The sequence below is a fragment of the Perca flavescens genome, chromosome 7 (assembly GCF_004354835.1).
Source record: "Perca flavescens isolate YP-PL-M2 chromosome 7, PFLA_1.0, whole genome shotgun sequence".
Taxonomy (NCBI): Eukaryota; Metazoa; Chordata; class Actinopteri; order Perciformes; family Percidae; genus Perca; species Perca flavescens.
The window spans coordinates 31,213,805-31,229,980 of record NC_041337.1 but is presented as its reverse complement, the minus strand read 5'-3'; the positions used below and the strand labels follow the sequence as shown (position 1 = coordinate 31,229,980).

Here is a 16,176-nt window from a genome sequence, read left to right as displayed (position 1 = left end):
ATCCCTGGATAACATAACAGTTTTTATTTTTTGGCACTTAACATGATACAATTAAATAGCAATGTAAGCGTTGAATCTCTTTCCCTTACATTTCACTCAAATAACCTTTATCTTTCCGTTTACTTTTTAACTTCTATATAACTGCTGCTGATATTCTTTGCTCTCTGTTTCTTTCTCATATTTTCCATCCACCCTCTTCTGCACAGAAGCCCAAGATTTTAGGTGGTGATCAGCTTCCTGTCATAATTCAACCTCTTGTCCCAAACCGACTTAACCAGGAATAGTATAGGCAGGAATGTGAGCTCCTGCCTGGGCCCTGTGTCTAAATTTAGTCCAGGGATTTGAGGCTTGTCCGGTTGGTGTGGGTTACAGCAGGCCTAAAATGGTCAGGGCCTGAAACAGGTCCGAAAGTGGATCATGTCTTCTTCCATGTGAAGCCTCATTTAGGTAGCAATGGTGTAATGTCAACATCGGACAGAATTTTAAAATCCTCCAGAAAAGATCTTACTGTATGTAGTGTATTCAAAACAAAAAGAAATACAATGAAGTTGCTGATTGCAAAAAATCCAGTATTCACATTGTTAAGTCAGCTTTTCTTTTGAAACAGAAAAAAATGTCAATATCAATTGAAAGGAATGGTGTGGTAATAGTATTCCCCAAAAGTATGTATGACTCACTTATGACAGTCAAACTGCAGTGGAAGTTCCCTTCTCACTCTGGAATAGCATGGAAAGTGATGCATCGTGTCTGTCTGGAGCCAGCTGTTCAACTGTCTGTCTGTTGAGTGGTTGCTCTGTTTCTGTCTGTCAATCACCCTGCCCTCTGTCTGTCCTTCTGTGTTTCTAGCCAGAACACTGGGCTCTAAGCCACGACCTAAACGGCTGCCGAGGCTGCGAGTGTGATATCGGAGGAGCCCTGGACAACCAGTGAGTGACGCTGTAGCTTTAATTCTAAATCACAGGTCACACATGCATGGAGGCTACTTTCAAATCCACTCAGAAATGAATTACTATTTCCAAAATAGCAGCTTCAGCTTTGTGTACTGTAGCCTCCAACTTTACCCTGGGAGCAATAATTTGTTACACCTGTTGTCATGTTAATTCATTATTGGATTCATTTTCTGTGCCACTAGAGGTTGACATCCTCTATTCAAACCTAAAACACTAATTCAGTATCCCAATGACAATGGAAACTTTGGAAAGTTTTTGATGTTATCAGCCACACTACATGGCAATGCAGATATGTCAGTCAACCATATGGTCCAGAATGAAATATCTCTAAGATCTATTGATACATTTTTTTACACACATTCATGGTCCCAATTAGATGAAATCTACTGACTTTGTTGATCCCTTGGCGTTTCCACTACTGCCACCATGAGCTTGACATGCAATTCCCACCGTTGGATGGATTGCCATGACATTTGATACATCTTTTAACTTTTTCACTAGTGCCTCAATTCTTTGGTTTATGATCAAATACCAACAAAACTAATTACATTTTCATCAGCATCAGCTGTACTTTGAGGTTAGTGCTAATTAGCTGAAGTTATGCTAACATGTTGAACTAAGATGGTCAACATTGTAAACATTATAGTTACCTTTGAAACATCAGCATGTTCTCATTGCCATTGAGTGTTGCAGGCATGACGTATTTTTGCAGGTCAACCCAGAAGTTACCATCGTCCTGGTTCCCTACGACAAAAAGCAAATTGGATTGGATACAATTGGATTATTGCAGAAACTAAGCTCTGTGGAAAACAAAAATGTATGATACTTATACATGTTGTTTAGCAAGATACTCTTCACAAGTGAACACCACTTTTATGATTTTTTTTTAGCATAAATGCAGTCGCCAGACATTAGGCTATAAACGAACGCCACTGTGGTCGCACGACTAGCCCACCACCACTAGCTTCCAACTGATTTTGCTTGTTCGAAGTGAAGACGTCTGTAGTCTCATTTAGCCACTTTTTAGCAAATGCCTTTTTAAAGACTGGTAATATCTTCAAAATGTACGAGTGGGGTATTAACGGACCTATTTTATGTTGTAGATCAAAACGAAACTTGTTAACCACGGACCTTAATTCAGGCATCTAACCACAAACCCATTCCAAAAAACGTGACTTTGAGACGAGGTAACCGGAAGTGCAGAAATTCTAACTAATTTCCAGTTTTAGCTATAGCTATAGCCTCACAAAGCAGCTAGCATGACCTGAGACACTTGTTGTTGTCTTGTTATAAGGTAGTAATGATTTACCAATGTCATATTTAGAAGAAGCTTAACTGTGAAAATTAAAATAGTAATTGTTTACATTACTGACTAAGGGTTAGGCACACAACATTGGTAGCTAAGCCATATAATATCAACTGTAGCAGTGAAATAACAAAGCTATTTGTGTGTTCTCTGTAGCTGCTCCATGGAGAGTGGTCAGTGTCGCTGCCGCAGTCATATGACAGGACGCCAGTGTACGCAAGTGGAGTCTAGATATTTCTTCATGGCTCTGGATCACTTCCTGTATGAGGCTGAGTTGGCCAAAATGGGGCAGGTGAGCCCACCCGTATTCTTCATCAGCACACATTGGTATTGGTGTAATTGTGTGGCTTCAGTATGGAGATATATTTAAAAATATATGTCTACGTTTGTATATTCTCAGGGTTGTACATTGGAGACCAGGGAGCACCAGCCGGGTCGCCCCGCCACATGGACGGGTGTTGGGTTCGCTCTGGTACCTGAGGGTGGCACTCTGGAGTTCCTAATCAGTAACATCCCCTACTCCATGGAATATGACCTGCTCATCCGCTATGAGTCACAGGTCTGTGCGTTTGTACATTAACATTCCTGCTCAGCTCAAAGTTAAGCGTTTAAAGGAGTAGTCAAACGTTTTGTGAAATATGCTTACTCTCTCTCTTGCTGAGATTTAGATGGGAATATAGATACCACTCTCAAATCTTCTACTTGTTATTGGCTGGACTATTTTTTTTTTCTCGCAAACTCACAGTCACAAGACTGACTCCAGAAAGTCACTACGCCCCACAAGGAAATAGTCCTGCATAGTATCCTTTGTAAAACCCTCAACTTTTTACACTTATGGGGTGCGTAGACACAATATAAAGTATAAATAAGTAATTTAGAGGTGCTGGTTGGCAAATGTAGTTTTTTTGAAGAGATCCTGGCTTGCTGTTTCTAGTCTTTATGCTAAGCTAACAGACTCTTGGCTCCATCTTTACATTACATGTCATTTAGCTGACGCTTTTATCCAAAGCGACTTACAATTGCTACATATGTCAGAGGTCACACGCCTCTGGAGCAACTAGGGGTTAAGTGTCTTGCTCCGGGACACATTGGTTAATGTATTGCAGCGGGAATTGAACCCGGGTCTACCGCACCAAAGGCATGCGTCATATCCACTGCGCCATCGCCACCCACGTCTTCCTATTTGATATACATAAAAACTGGTATTGATCGTTGTTTTGGCAAGAAAGCGGTTCACAAAATTTCAAACTATTCCTTTAAATATGTGATGATGTGATCATTCCCTGTACAGACAAAGCTCCACTAACTATTATCGTAAAAGAACATGACAGTGGTTTGCATGTTTCAGCCCTTTGGCTATAAATCATGTATATTTTTCATGTTAAGCATTTTCCAAAGCGTTTGTGACTGATTACCTATCATTCAGGTAGCCGTGACTTTATAACTGACCTCCTCTTCTTCTCATATTTCACGATGAGTATGCTTCTGAGTCTGTCTGCATATTAACCATATAACACTGATTCTACCCAGATGCCCCGAGACTGGGAGGATGTACAAATAACAGTGATCCGTCCGGGCCCGATTCCCACCAGCAGCCCCTGTGGAAACACCATCCCAGATGATGACAGACTAACTGTCTCTCTGCCGGCTGGAGCCAGGTCTGTGGCTCAAACACGCACACACACACACACACACACACACACACACACACACACACACACTCACACTCACACACACACACACACACACACACACACACACACACACACACACACACACACACACACACAATCGCTAAATGTCCACTGTGTGCTGACTGTGTTTGCTCCAGGTTTATGGTCCCTCCTCAGGCTGTGTGTCTGGAGAGAGGTGTGACTTACACCCTCCGCTTTGAGTTCAGACGCTATCAGGATGCCAACAGCATCCTCAATGGAGCGGCCAACGCTGTCCTTCTTGTGGACTCTGTGAGATGAATTTCTTTATTTAGTCCTCTAAAATACGCATCTAGATCACGAAGCAATGGCCGTTTTCACTTCACACACAAACATCTCGCTCTCTCTCCTTTTCTTAAATCCCTGTTCTTTGCTCCAGATTGCCTTGATGCCACGCCACTCCTCCATGGAGATGTTCAACGCAGGGGATCCTGCTTCTAACAATAGGAAGCAGACCTATGAGCGGTACCGCTGCCACGAGGGGGCTAAGAGTGTAACCCACCCACTGATGAGTGACACCTGTGCCAAGCTAATCACCAGCATGTCAGCTATCATTAATGATGGGGCTCTGTGTGAGTGAAAAAAGCCTTATTATGCCTTGTTTGAATGACGTTCATGATGTTTACAATGTAGTAGGCTGCAGAGCTACATGGCCTTTACCCTGACCTCTGTGGAGGAAAAGAAACATAGCATAATTCTTATAGGATCAGTGAAGTTAACATTATTAATTACATTTTTAACTTGTGGAATTTATTTATTGGTAAAGCTTATTGAGATTCTTTTGAGAACGTATTGTTTACTTGACTATTTCCTTTATGCTTTTCTCCTCTGCATGAGGTTCAGCAGGGTATTGCAAGATTTAGATATGTTTTTAGCATTATAATGGTGCTCAAAGGCAGTATATCTTAAAGCAGCTATAATTTATATTTTTTATTTTAACAATGTATCAAATAACTCAAATGGCACTGTGAAAACAATGTAACAATGTTAAAGGGGTCACTCATAGTGAAATACAGAGAATGATTAGCTAAATCTGCAGTTCCTCTCAGCTTTATGGCGCTTTATAGCTCATTGTTTAGCTCTCTGGCATGCAACTTTACTGTTTTGTTTTACTCTCGCTGGAGCTGTTTTCATTGAAAGGCTTGAAAAACCCACTGTACACTACCTGCTCAGTACCAAACAGCAGACAGACACAGATAGAGACTGGCTAGCTGGTGAACATAGTGGAGCATTTAGCAGCTGAAAAGAAAGATATTTCCCTCAGGAGTTGGTAGACAGAGCTATACATTGTCTTTTTAAACATTGCTGCTGTATCCTTATACTTTCTATTTCCTTCCACAATAAGTGAAGAAATGTTCAGCTTAACACAGTTGGGTGACCTGTAAAACTAATGATTAATCACATTAGCCTGACCGTCATTCATCAGCCTTTGTTTGTCCCTTTTGTTCCCAGAATTCAATGGGCTGGATGTTTACATATGTCAGGGTTCAGTGACTTCATGTCTGTTCTTCTCTGTCCGCCTCCAGCTTGTAATTGCGATCCTCAGGGTTCCATCAGCGCCATGTGTGATGTCCGTGGGGGCCAATGTCACTGTAGGCCCAATGTGATTGGTCGACGCTGTGACCAGTGTTCTCCTGGAACTTACGGCTTTGGACCCTCAGGCTGCATAGGTGAGAAACACGGGACCTTTCAAATTTCTTTGAAATCCAAACCAGTTTATAGAGGATATGGCGTTTTAATATTTTACTGGTTGGATTTTGCCAACTAATGTTTAAACTTTACCTGGAAGAGATTAGTAGGTAGAGCAGACACAGTAACAGCTAATGAAGCAGCTTTTTGTTCTTTTATTCTATTAACAAGTTGGAGTGACAAAGGTCTGCGGTGTAAGATGAGTTTAGACACACTTGCAGAGCCTTTGATTAGTTATAGGCTATGCTGCTAGCGCCCTCTACTGTCTCTCCGTGAACAATTGCAAATCCAAAGCCTCTTAAATTATTTATTCCCCATCCCTCTTTTTAGTTACTCTTTAATTGATTCCATCTCCCCTCCACTTCACTTCCTGCAATCATCCTCCTTCCAATATGGCTTCCATTATCCTTTTCCTCCCTCTGTGCAGCCTGCAGTTGCAGCTTGGAAGGCTCTGTGACTCGACTTTGTGACAAGTTCACCGGTCAGTGCCAGTGCCGCCCCGGAGCGTTTGGTCAGCGCTGCGACGGATGCCAGGCGGGTCACTGGGGCTTTCCCAGCTGCCGGCCCTGCCAGTGTAACGGACACGCCGACGCGTGCGACCAAAGGACCGGAGCCTGCATCAACTGCAGGGACAGCACTGGAGGAGACAAGTGTGACAGGTGATGTTTCTCTGTGAAGATGACCCAGCTGCATGAGATCAGGTCCAGTTTAAACATGAAATATATTGGAATGTGGGGATAAAGAAAGGGATTTAAAAAAATTCAGTTGTTTTCATCTTCCTCTGATCATATAATAAAACAAGTATGAATATGATAACTGAACTTGCGTATACAGTATGCATACTTCTACTTTAGAGTTCACAGGATTTTATTTTACCATTTTTATTTCAACTACTTTGTCATTTTTGTAGGTGTGCCAATGGTTACTATGGTAACCCAGTTTTGGGCAAAGCATCCAGTGGTCAGTGTCGCCCATGCCCCTGTCCCGACGGCCCCAACAGTGGACGCCACTTTGCTGCATCTTGTTACCAGGACAACCGTAACAGACAAATTGTCTGCAACTGTAACCAGGGTTACACAGGTAAACCTAGACTCTTGTACCCTTGCTGTGCATCTCTTCTTCGGTCCTTCCTGTTCCATCAGTCCTTGCTTTCTGTTCCGTTTCTCCTCTTCATTCCTCAGCTAGCGACACTAATGAAATCATCTTCCAGATGTTTGTGTGGATGATTAATTTTCTATAGAAGGAAGGACGTTGTGAATACCTGAACATTACAGCACTGCATCATTATACTGCTCTTCATGATGCACTTTGTGTCAGTGTTTGAGTTTTAAAACAAAACCTCATCTAAGTCAAATATATGAAGTGCAATTGTGTCTGTGGTGTGTTTTATCAAGCCAAAGGGCACCTCAGTGGATAACTCTGAATCACAACCTTTTATATTAAAAAAGAGAGATAGTGATATTTCACCTAGTTGTAGTGCATTAATAGACCTTTTTCACGGCAGACATGTTGACATGTCATAGTAGGAAAAGCACAGGTGTATTCAAACCCATTAATGATGGCTGCATTCCACTTAGGAGAGGTGTCAGTACCCGATCCGTTCCAACTGCACAATCCGTTCTGCGCATGCGCAAGATGTTCGCGTGGTACGATGATTTAAGACACTACCCGATCTGTTCCCACACTAGCCTCCGCCAGGAAGCTAATGTTAGTTTAGCTAATAGCTAATAGCTAATTCGGGCGGACCGCTAGGTGATTATAGCGGTCTGCCATTAGCCTCCACTGGGAAGCTAACGTTACTTTAGCTAACAGTTCATTTGGCTAACCGCTAGCTGATTGTAGAGGTCTGCCGTCCGTCAGCCTCCACAGTTAAGCTAAGTTTAGCTAACAGCTAATTCGGCTAACCGCTAGCTGAGACAGTATGCAAACTTTTAAAAGACCCTCAAAATAAAACTTCAAAACAAACCTTAACATAACAGCTGTTACGTCAGTTCTACTTTACTTGTGCTCATTTAAAATACAATCACTCAATACTTGTCTTTATTGTTACTGTAAAGTCTTAATTTTGCTGTAGCCTGCTTTTCTCATTATGTTTGACTTAAAGTGATAGTTCGGAGTAATTTACCCTAGGGTCCTTTGCACCATTACTTCGAGCCAAACACCCCCCCAGAAGCTTTTTTCATCTGGGTCTAACATTGGGCGAGTTAGCGTAGAGTAGCATTAGCAGCTGAATAGCTTAGCGCAGGGGCTAATGGACCCACGTTTGTATCTCGTAAATGACTCCACTAATAATGCCCGAAATGATACCAAACTTCTACACTAGTACAAATAGGTTATGCACTCATAAAAAGATGGATTGGAAAGTTTGTAGGTACACCAGAAGTTTATGAACACTTGCCTGCTCTCTTCTGCTCTCTGCTGCTGCTGCTGCTGCTACCTGCAGTTAGACGAGTGCTTAGGGCTGTCTACAAATTACTACACTGAAAAGAGATACAACAAAAATATTTATTAATTTAATGATTAAATAAGGTAATGTCTCCAAACTTACCTCAATTATTACTTGTCTCCTGCTAGTTATATTACAGCACTTACTTTAAAAAATAAGTTAAATTAAAAAATATTTTTGTTGCATCTCTTTTCGGTGTTGTAATTTGTAGACGTCCCTAAGCACTTGTCTTACAGCAGCAACAACAACAGCAGAGAGCAGAAGCCAGCAGGCAAGTGTTATTTACATAAACTTCTGGTGTACTTACAAACTTTCCAATCCATCGTTTTATGAGTGCATAACCTATATATACTAGTGTAGACCTTTGGTATCATTTCGGGCATTATTAGTGGGGTCATGTAAGAGATACAAACGTGGGTCCATTAGCCTCTGCGCTAAGCTATTCAGCGTCTAACGCTACTCTACGCTTACTCGCCCAATGTTAGACCCAGGTGAAAAAAGCTTCTGGGGGGGTGTTTGGCTCGAGCTCATGGACCATAGGGTAAATTACTCCAAACCATCACTTTAACGTTATTTTAGACTGTCACAATCCGTTCTGCGCATGCGTTATTTGTCGGCTAGCGGTTAGCCGAATTAGCTGTTAGCTAAACTAACGTTAGCTTGGGTGGAGGCTAGCGTGGAACAGATCGGGCAGGTTGTAAAACGGTATTATCATCTGCGCATGCGTGAACATCTTGCGCATGCGCAGAACGGATTGTGCAGGTGGAACGGATCGGGTACTGACAAGAGGTCCTGGTATTGTGCTGACTCACTGAAATAGCTTACTGGGACACTTGATGGAATTGAGCCATCGTTAAGGTTGTCAATTTCAGCTGTGCTTTTCCTACTATGACAAGTCACAAATGTCTGCTGTGTAAAAGGTCCATAGTCTTGTTTGTAGTAAACTGGAGCTGATGTTACAGTGTAACTAATCTCAGTGATTGAGATGAACCTCAAAGAGTCTACAGCCATGCTAGCAGCTCACAATGAAAACTATGTGGTTATAATGTTAGCAGGTTCACCATCTTATGAAAGTGTATCATGTTAGTGCTTAGTGCTAATTAGCTAATTAACACTAAATGCAAAGTACAGCTGAGGCTGATGGGAATGTCATTAGTTTTCAAGGTATTAGGTCATCACAAATCGGGACCTGATAATGGCACTAGATGAATTTGTACAGGGACCAGCAAAGGTTTTAAAATTCATTCTGTGGTGGACCGATCGACAGGCATTGCCAACCCTAGCACAAACTGACATTCCAATCAGCCTCAGCTTTACTTTGTGTTTGGTGCTAAATAGCAAATGCTAGCATGCTAACATGCTAAACAAAGAAAGTGAACATGGTAAACATTATATCTGCTAAACATCAGCATGTTAGCATTGTCATTGTATCCATGTTAACATGGTGACATTAGCATTCAGCTCAAAGCACTGCTCTTTCTAAATACAGCTGCACAGAGCTGCTGTCCACAATTTCATACTAACATGCTATTTAGTAGGCTAAAACAGTATGTGAGATTTTTTAGTATGTCCGAAATCTTAGCGTGAAACCAATAGTACGCGAATTGCATACTATTTCCAGTGAAATTTTACACAATGCAAACACTGGACACTACGCCGGCATAAGTGTCCCACAATGCAATGCGCTAGTAACGACAACATTCATAACTCATAACAGACAAAACGGACAGCAACCAAGGTAGCTCTGTAACATCAATAACACTTTCATTTACATTTCTACATATTTAAATCTGTGATTTTGTCACCTGCAATTGTTGGTCTAGTTCCTTACCTTTTTCAGTAATTTAAGCGTTATCTGGCAATTAAGCTGAAGTCGGCAGGGGTTACCATGGTTACCCGTCTCCAATGGCAAGGAGGCTTTCAGGAAGTGAGAATTGTAATTGAAAATTACAGCTTAGTGCGTCCAAAAGATACACACAATGTTTATTTACACAAAAGCATGTTGAACGATAGTATACATATTGAGTATGTAGTGCAGTGTATGCAATTTTGGACGCAACCTTACACTCTTAGTAAGATACTTTCTCCATGTAACAAAATGTTGTTCAAAAGGAAATGTTAGAGGAAAGGTCAGGGGCTCACAAAAATCCTGAGAAATCACTCACTGGGGACCATGAATATACATCTCTATTATCAGGCGAGTCTAACAGAGTCCATCTTTATTACCACAGCTCTATGTTCAACCACTGAGGTTATTCTCCTCCAGAGCAGTTCTGAAAAACGTTAGTAATACACGTCTATCTTCTACCTTATATGACAAGGTAAAGGATTTAACTGGTAAGAATGATGTTTCTCAGTGGGACATGGTGAATCTGGTAACCTGTGTCATTTCCTCCCTCCCCTGTATTACTGGCACAGGGATTGTTAAACGCTCCGGGGTGACCATTTTTAAGCGTGAGTAATGATGGTTGTCCCCCGTCTTCCCCTTCTCTTCCTCCTCCTCCTTCTCCTCCTTCATTTTCCACCAACCCTCCACTTTACTGTACCATTCCTACCCATGCATGGCTTCAGCACCCCTCCCATCAACGGTGCTGTGCCACAGTGCACTCCTGCCCATGTGTGACACCTGGCTCAAAGAAAAAAGTCACCCCTTTCCAATTGCTTTTGTTTTATATGGCACTAAAGGGACACAGAATCAGGGATTTTGGACTGGGGTGGAAATGGGACTGAGTACCCAGAAAAATATGCTAGATTGAATAGCTGTGGATGCAAGGAGGGGCCCATAGAGAATACCTTTCTACAGGGCCCAGAATTTTTTGCTACACCCCTGCCCAGAATCATTCTTTTTTAGTGGTTGGGTTAAAAATGGGGGTTCCACTAAAAATAAATAAAAGGAAGAGGTTTTGAGGAAGGGTTTATACACATGTGATGGTTGATTCTGAGTCTGGGTAAGCTTCTGTCTCTTGTCTTTGAATTGGGTTTAACTGTTCCTTTATCTGTGAATGAAAAGATATTTGGATGTGTTTGAGCAGTCATTTTCGAGGGAAAATGAGCTGTACTGATACTTCACTATAGCCATACAGCCATGATGAATACACTGATGTCACTTTTTTTTTTTAAACCAGCATGGCTTTTCTGATAAAGCACAACAGAGCACACTTAAGGCTACTGACCATCAGATGTCCACTGCCTTTCTGTTAGAATAAGCAGGACAGAGTACTGACTTTCAAAAGTACAGGAAGAGAGAGGTAGTGGACCTAAACAACTCTGTAAATACACTGTAGCTGATTCAATTTGTCAACTTTCCCTCCTTCTGCTCAACACTACGTCTACTTCCCTTTGCCCCCTCTCTCTTTCATTTTTTTCCTCTTTTTCTCTCGTCTGTGCTTCAACCTTTATTCTGCCCTACTCTTTCCTCTCCCCACCATCTCATTCCTTCTTTCTCTAATTTCCTTCTGTGCTCTTTTTCCTGCTAGCCTCAAATATGCCAAGAATTTCTTCTTTTGAGTCCGACCTGAAGGGACAACAAATGAGATATAATAGTGAGGGAAAACAACCTAACTAAAGTAATGATTCACCGGCAAAAGAATCCAGCCGGATTATTGTTGAGGCTGTGCGGCACAGTATATACTGTAGTTCATGACATTTATGGTACTGATGCAGCCAAACAATTAATACACAGCACAGTGTGGGACACTATTGTGCAAACCAGGATGTGTCTGTAGTGGTTTCACCTGTCTATGTGGAGTTTCTTCAAGCAGACTGAGACATCATGCAAAAATATAAACAACAAAGCACAGAATATAAAAGTCTGCTGACTAATGTTTTAGTCTATTATGTAATCAGTCAGTATAGTGATATGTTGCATAATCTCCTGAAGAAGGGTGTGATGACAAAGTCTTACACTTAACTAATAAGAGCTGGATAACCCAACCCTATTGAGTGATGATGCATAACAAAACTTGTAACGTGCTGTATTAATATAATAATTTTCATGCTTTGCAGAGTCTAGGCAAGTTGAGGAGGGTCCTCATTTGTTAAACCAAGATGACCTGTTGATTGTGCTGCTGTAAATTCACAAGTTTCCTGCTTCCTGTTGTTTTATACACCCTAAAAACAGCTTGGGAAATCCTGTAGAGCACTTCACCCATTCTTATTAAAATATGTTTCAGTTCAAATAAAATCTCCTCCCTCCACTCCTTTCTTATTGTAACTCTTGTTCCCTTTCCTTTTTGCTTTTTTTCCCCCAATTCAGGAGCCCGATGTGAGGAATGTGCCCCAGGTTATTATGGCAACCCCTCTCAGCCCGGAGGGCGCTGCCAGCCGTGCCAGTGCAACAACAACATAGACATGTCAGACATGGATGCTTGCAACAGGCAGACCGGGGAGTGCAGAAAATGCCTTTACAACACTGAGGGCACCAACTGTGGCATCTGCAAGAGTGGCTATTTCGGGGACGCTTCGCGACGTAACTGCAGGAGTGAGTGACATGTTCATTAAAAAGATGTCGGCAAAAAGAAAAGGCATTAGCTTCCATGTTGATGTTGTTTAACAAAAAAACATAAACAATATCATGATGATGCATGGTATTTTACCCTTCAGAGTGCACATGTAACTTCCTGGGCACTGACAGCAGCCAGTGCATGGAGCGTGAGGACTGTGTGTGCCAGCGTGCCTCAGGGCAGTGCCAGTGTCTACCAAATGTCATAGGTCTGCCATGTGACCACTGCGCCCCCAACCACTGGAACCTGGCCAGCGGGAGAGGCTGTGAAGCCTGCGGCTGTGATCCTAACAACTCAGTCACCTCTTCATGTAACGAGGTAGGGTAGACATTTCATGATAAAATACAAGCGTAAAGTACTTTCACATTCATTCACACTGACAGAAACAAAAGGAACTGATGTGTCGTGCTTCTGTTTCTCCACTCTTTTGTGCAGTTTACTGGGCAGTGTCAGTGTCGTGACGGCTTTGGTGGGAAGACCTGCACAGACTGTCAGGAGAACTACTGGGGAGACCCCAGGACTCAGTGCAGAGGTTAGAAACATAAGGACATAATGCATGCTCTTCAGAAAAGGTCTAGTTGTGATGAACATGATCAAGAGACCAAAGGATTCAATGCAGAAGTGAAGTGCTTTCAGGCTTTATAGCTGCTCAGGCAGAGAGATGGGTTGCACAGTAGATAGTACAATACAGTGCAAAAGTACATACAGCTCATGTTGGCCAACACTGAAACTGTGCACCTAATAACACATTTTGCATTAGGTGGAGACCTTGGTACCAAAAGCTAACAAAACAAAAATCAAAGCTAAGCACCAGAAACAGATAGACATCAGAATCCATTGCAAACCTTCCACTCCAAGTCCAGTGTGGGCCCTAATAATTACATGATAACTGGATGACTAAGTTTAGAGGGAATATTAGATATCTACCCCTATAAAACATCAGGTGCCATTGAAAACTCTGCATTTCTACTAGAACATGTTTACATTCTTTATACTAATTTCATATTTATACTCAGATGGGGGGGCAGTATATTCTAATGAGCCTGCATGTGACATAGGAAAGGGGAGCCAAATCGGAATGGCTTGTTGAATCCTGTGTTTTCTGATTTAGGCAGCCCACAAAAAACTGACTGGGGTACCTTATTTCCTTATTTTGTGGGTTGATTGGCACTCCAGATAAACAAATAGATTTGCCCACGCACTGAAAAAGTGAGTTTTTAATGATATGTCCCCTTTTTAAATTTGAATAATTGCATACAAGATGTATGGTGAACTACATAAATGTAGAATTTTGGCTAGTCTAGAAAACTTACAAAATGCATTTTATTATAATAATGAATGGTTCAAATAGGATAGATCATGTCAGAGCAGTAACACAGCTAACCAGTATGAGGCCTTATAACCACCTCATAATCAATAAATAACATTTTCAGTTAGTATAGATACATTAGTGTCAACAAATGAGATGTTCTCATTATAAACTAGATTCTGATCCATATTCACTGCACACTCCCTCCTTCTCTCCCGCTCCAGCTTGTGACTGTGACTGGCGCGGCATTGAGACCTCTCAGTGTAACCGGGTGACCGGCCACTGTGTCTGCCAGCAGGGGGTGTCGGGTGTCCGCTGTGACCAGTGTGCCAGAGGCTTTGCTGGCCAGTTCCCCGACTGCAAACCCTGTCATCAGTGCTTCGGGGACTGGGATCGCATTGTGCAGGTGCAGTTTCATGCAAAAAAGAGGACGTCTAATCTTCGGTCAGCAGACGCCTAATGTGAAATATGGAGTCAACCATAATCTCATCACAATTTTGTCTTATTACCAGGACCTGGCAGTGCGTACCAAGGCTCTGGCAGAGCGTGCCCACGAGATTCAGACCACGGGGCTTACCGGGGCCTATGAGAAGGCCTTTAGGGACCTGGAGGAGAAACTGGCACAAGCTCAGGGCATTGTCAACGCACGCAATGCCACTGCTGCAGCCGTCGCTACCCTAATGGAGCTTATTGAAGAACTTAGGTACAGCTGTTACACGCCACTGAATTTTAGAAGTTTCCCAAGTAAAAAGAATATCCATCTGAAGTCATTATATCTGTCACATAAGGTAGCAGTATCAAGATTACGATATTTGATTTAGGAATTGTTTTGAAAAAACGATTGAACAAAAATATCTTAAACCTGCTAATAGTATTCAATTTGAAATTACATTCAACATCATATCAGGATTACAATTTACATCCCCCAACCACTGCTTGTCTTGCCCTGCAGAGCGCAGATCGGCGAGACCACTGACACCCTGAACCGTCTGGAAGGAGACCTAACCATCGTCCAGGAAAGCAACTCGGAGGCAAGCAAGGAGCTGAGTGCTCTGGAGAGAGAGGCTAAAGAACTAAACCTCACTTCGGAGCAGCTACACCGCCAACTGGATATCCTCAAAAACTCCAACTTCCTAGGTGAGAAAAAAAGAGGGAAGACAGATCCTTATTATTCAACCATTCCTTCTATTACCTCTGACTTTCTGCCGCTGTGGGCTTTCTTTTAACTGTCCACACTCTAGGTTTTTCTTTCTCAAGTTCACTCACATGCACCATCGTAATTCCTAATCCTCTTCCTCTTTTCATCACTTAGTCAAGAATCTGTAATACCTAATAATCCATTTAGATCAATCTAAAATCCGGTTTACCTTTAGGTGCGTACGACAGCATCCGTAGCTCCTACAACAGGTCTTGTGATGCAGAGCGGCGCGCCAATGAATCAACAACCACCAGGCCCAGCACAGTCAGCCAATCTGCAGACACTCGCCGCCGTACCGAGCGTCTCATCGCCGCCAACAAGGACGACTTCAACCGTAAAAATGCTGCTAACAAACGTGGTCTTGGAGACCTCAACACCAGAGTACAGAGCCTGGACTTGAAGAAGATCAATGAGAAGGTCTGATCACATTCGTCGTTATTTGAAGAAGTTGTTAGTGCTGATACAGTTTAAGAGAAGTAACTACAGGAACAGTGAAATTGAGAAAAAAATGGTTTCCGCTTTTTCAGGCCTGCTGGCTAACTGCATAATGAATCGGTTGTAATTCCTTTTTTATGCCTTCAATGGAAAACACAGCATCAACACCAAACCCTTCTTTCAGCTTGTCCACTCGTTTGTTTAAGATAAAAAGCTTTATTCTTCTCATTTACTGTCCATAGTTCATAGGGATTGTCTCTATTTCGCTTTTGTGTTTGTTTATCTGTCCACTATTTATATTAAAATCCACAATAAAGTGATCTACAAAATTACATTTAAAAATATTATTCAAAGGTAGCTTATTAACCGCAACAAATAACATGAATTCTACTGCAAAGGATGAGATGGCAGTAACTGCTACTCGACTGAGCTAGTTATGTTAGCTTTAGCAGGAGTTTAGCTCTTTTTTCCCCCATCATGATTAAATTTAGCTACTGCTTCATTTCATTGTATGGAAAAACCAAATGAAAGTTTATCGAAATGGATATTTTTTCCAATACAGACAACAAGTAACTTTAGTTTTCCCTTTTTACAAGTTGTTTTTACATTTTTATAAATTTCTATGGGGT

At 41.9% G+C, this 16,176-nt stretch overlaps 1 protein-coding gene across 1 annotated transcript in view; it reads left to right on the top strand.

The window, feature by feature from the left end:
- Positions 1-16,176, top strand: part of lamb2 (laminin, beta 2 (laminin S)) — a 56,950-nt gene that overhangs the window by 34,390 nt on the left and 6,384 nt on the right. Inside the window, exons 13-28 of the mRNA XM_028582424.1 lie at positions 847-926; positions 2,413-2,548; positions 2,657-2,815; positions 3,787-3,914; positions 4,088-4,220; positions 4,348-4,540; positions 5,495-5,638; positions 6,085-6,316; positions 6,568-6,737; positions 12,359-12,583; positions 12,706-12,923; positions 13,041-13,137; positions 14,139-14,320; positions 14,427-14,617; positions 14,867-15,051; positions 15,288-15,529. Of these exons, the coding sequence (XP_028438225.1) occupies positions 847-926; positions 2,413-2,548; positions 2,657-2,815; positions 3,787-3,914; positions 4,088-4,220; positions 4,348-4,540; positions 5,495-5,638; positions 6,085-6,316; positions 6,568-6,737; positions 12,359-12,583; positions 12,706-12,923; positions 13,041-13,137; positions 14,139-14,320; positions 14,427-14,617; positions 14,867-15,051; positions 15,288-15,529 (2,715 nt within the window). The remainder of the gene's footprint in view (positions 1-846; positions 927-2,412; positions 2,549-2,656; positions 2,816-3,786; positions 3,915-4,087; positions 4,221-4,347; positions 4,541-5,494; positions 5,639-6,084; positions 6,317-6,567; positions 6,738-12,358; positions 12,584-12,705; positions 12,924-13,040; positions 13,138-14,138; positions 14,321-14,426; positions 14,618-14,866; positions 15,052-15,287; positions 15,530-16,176) is intronic.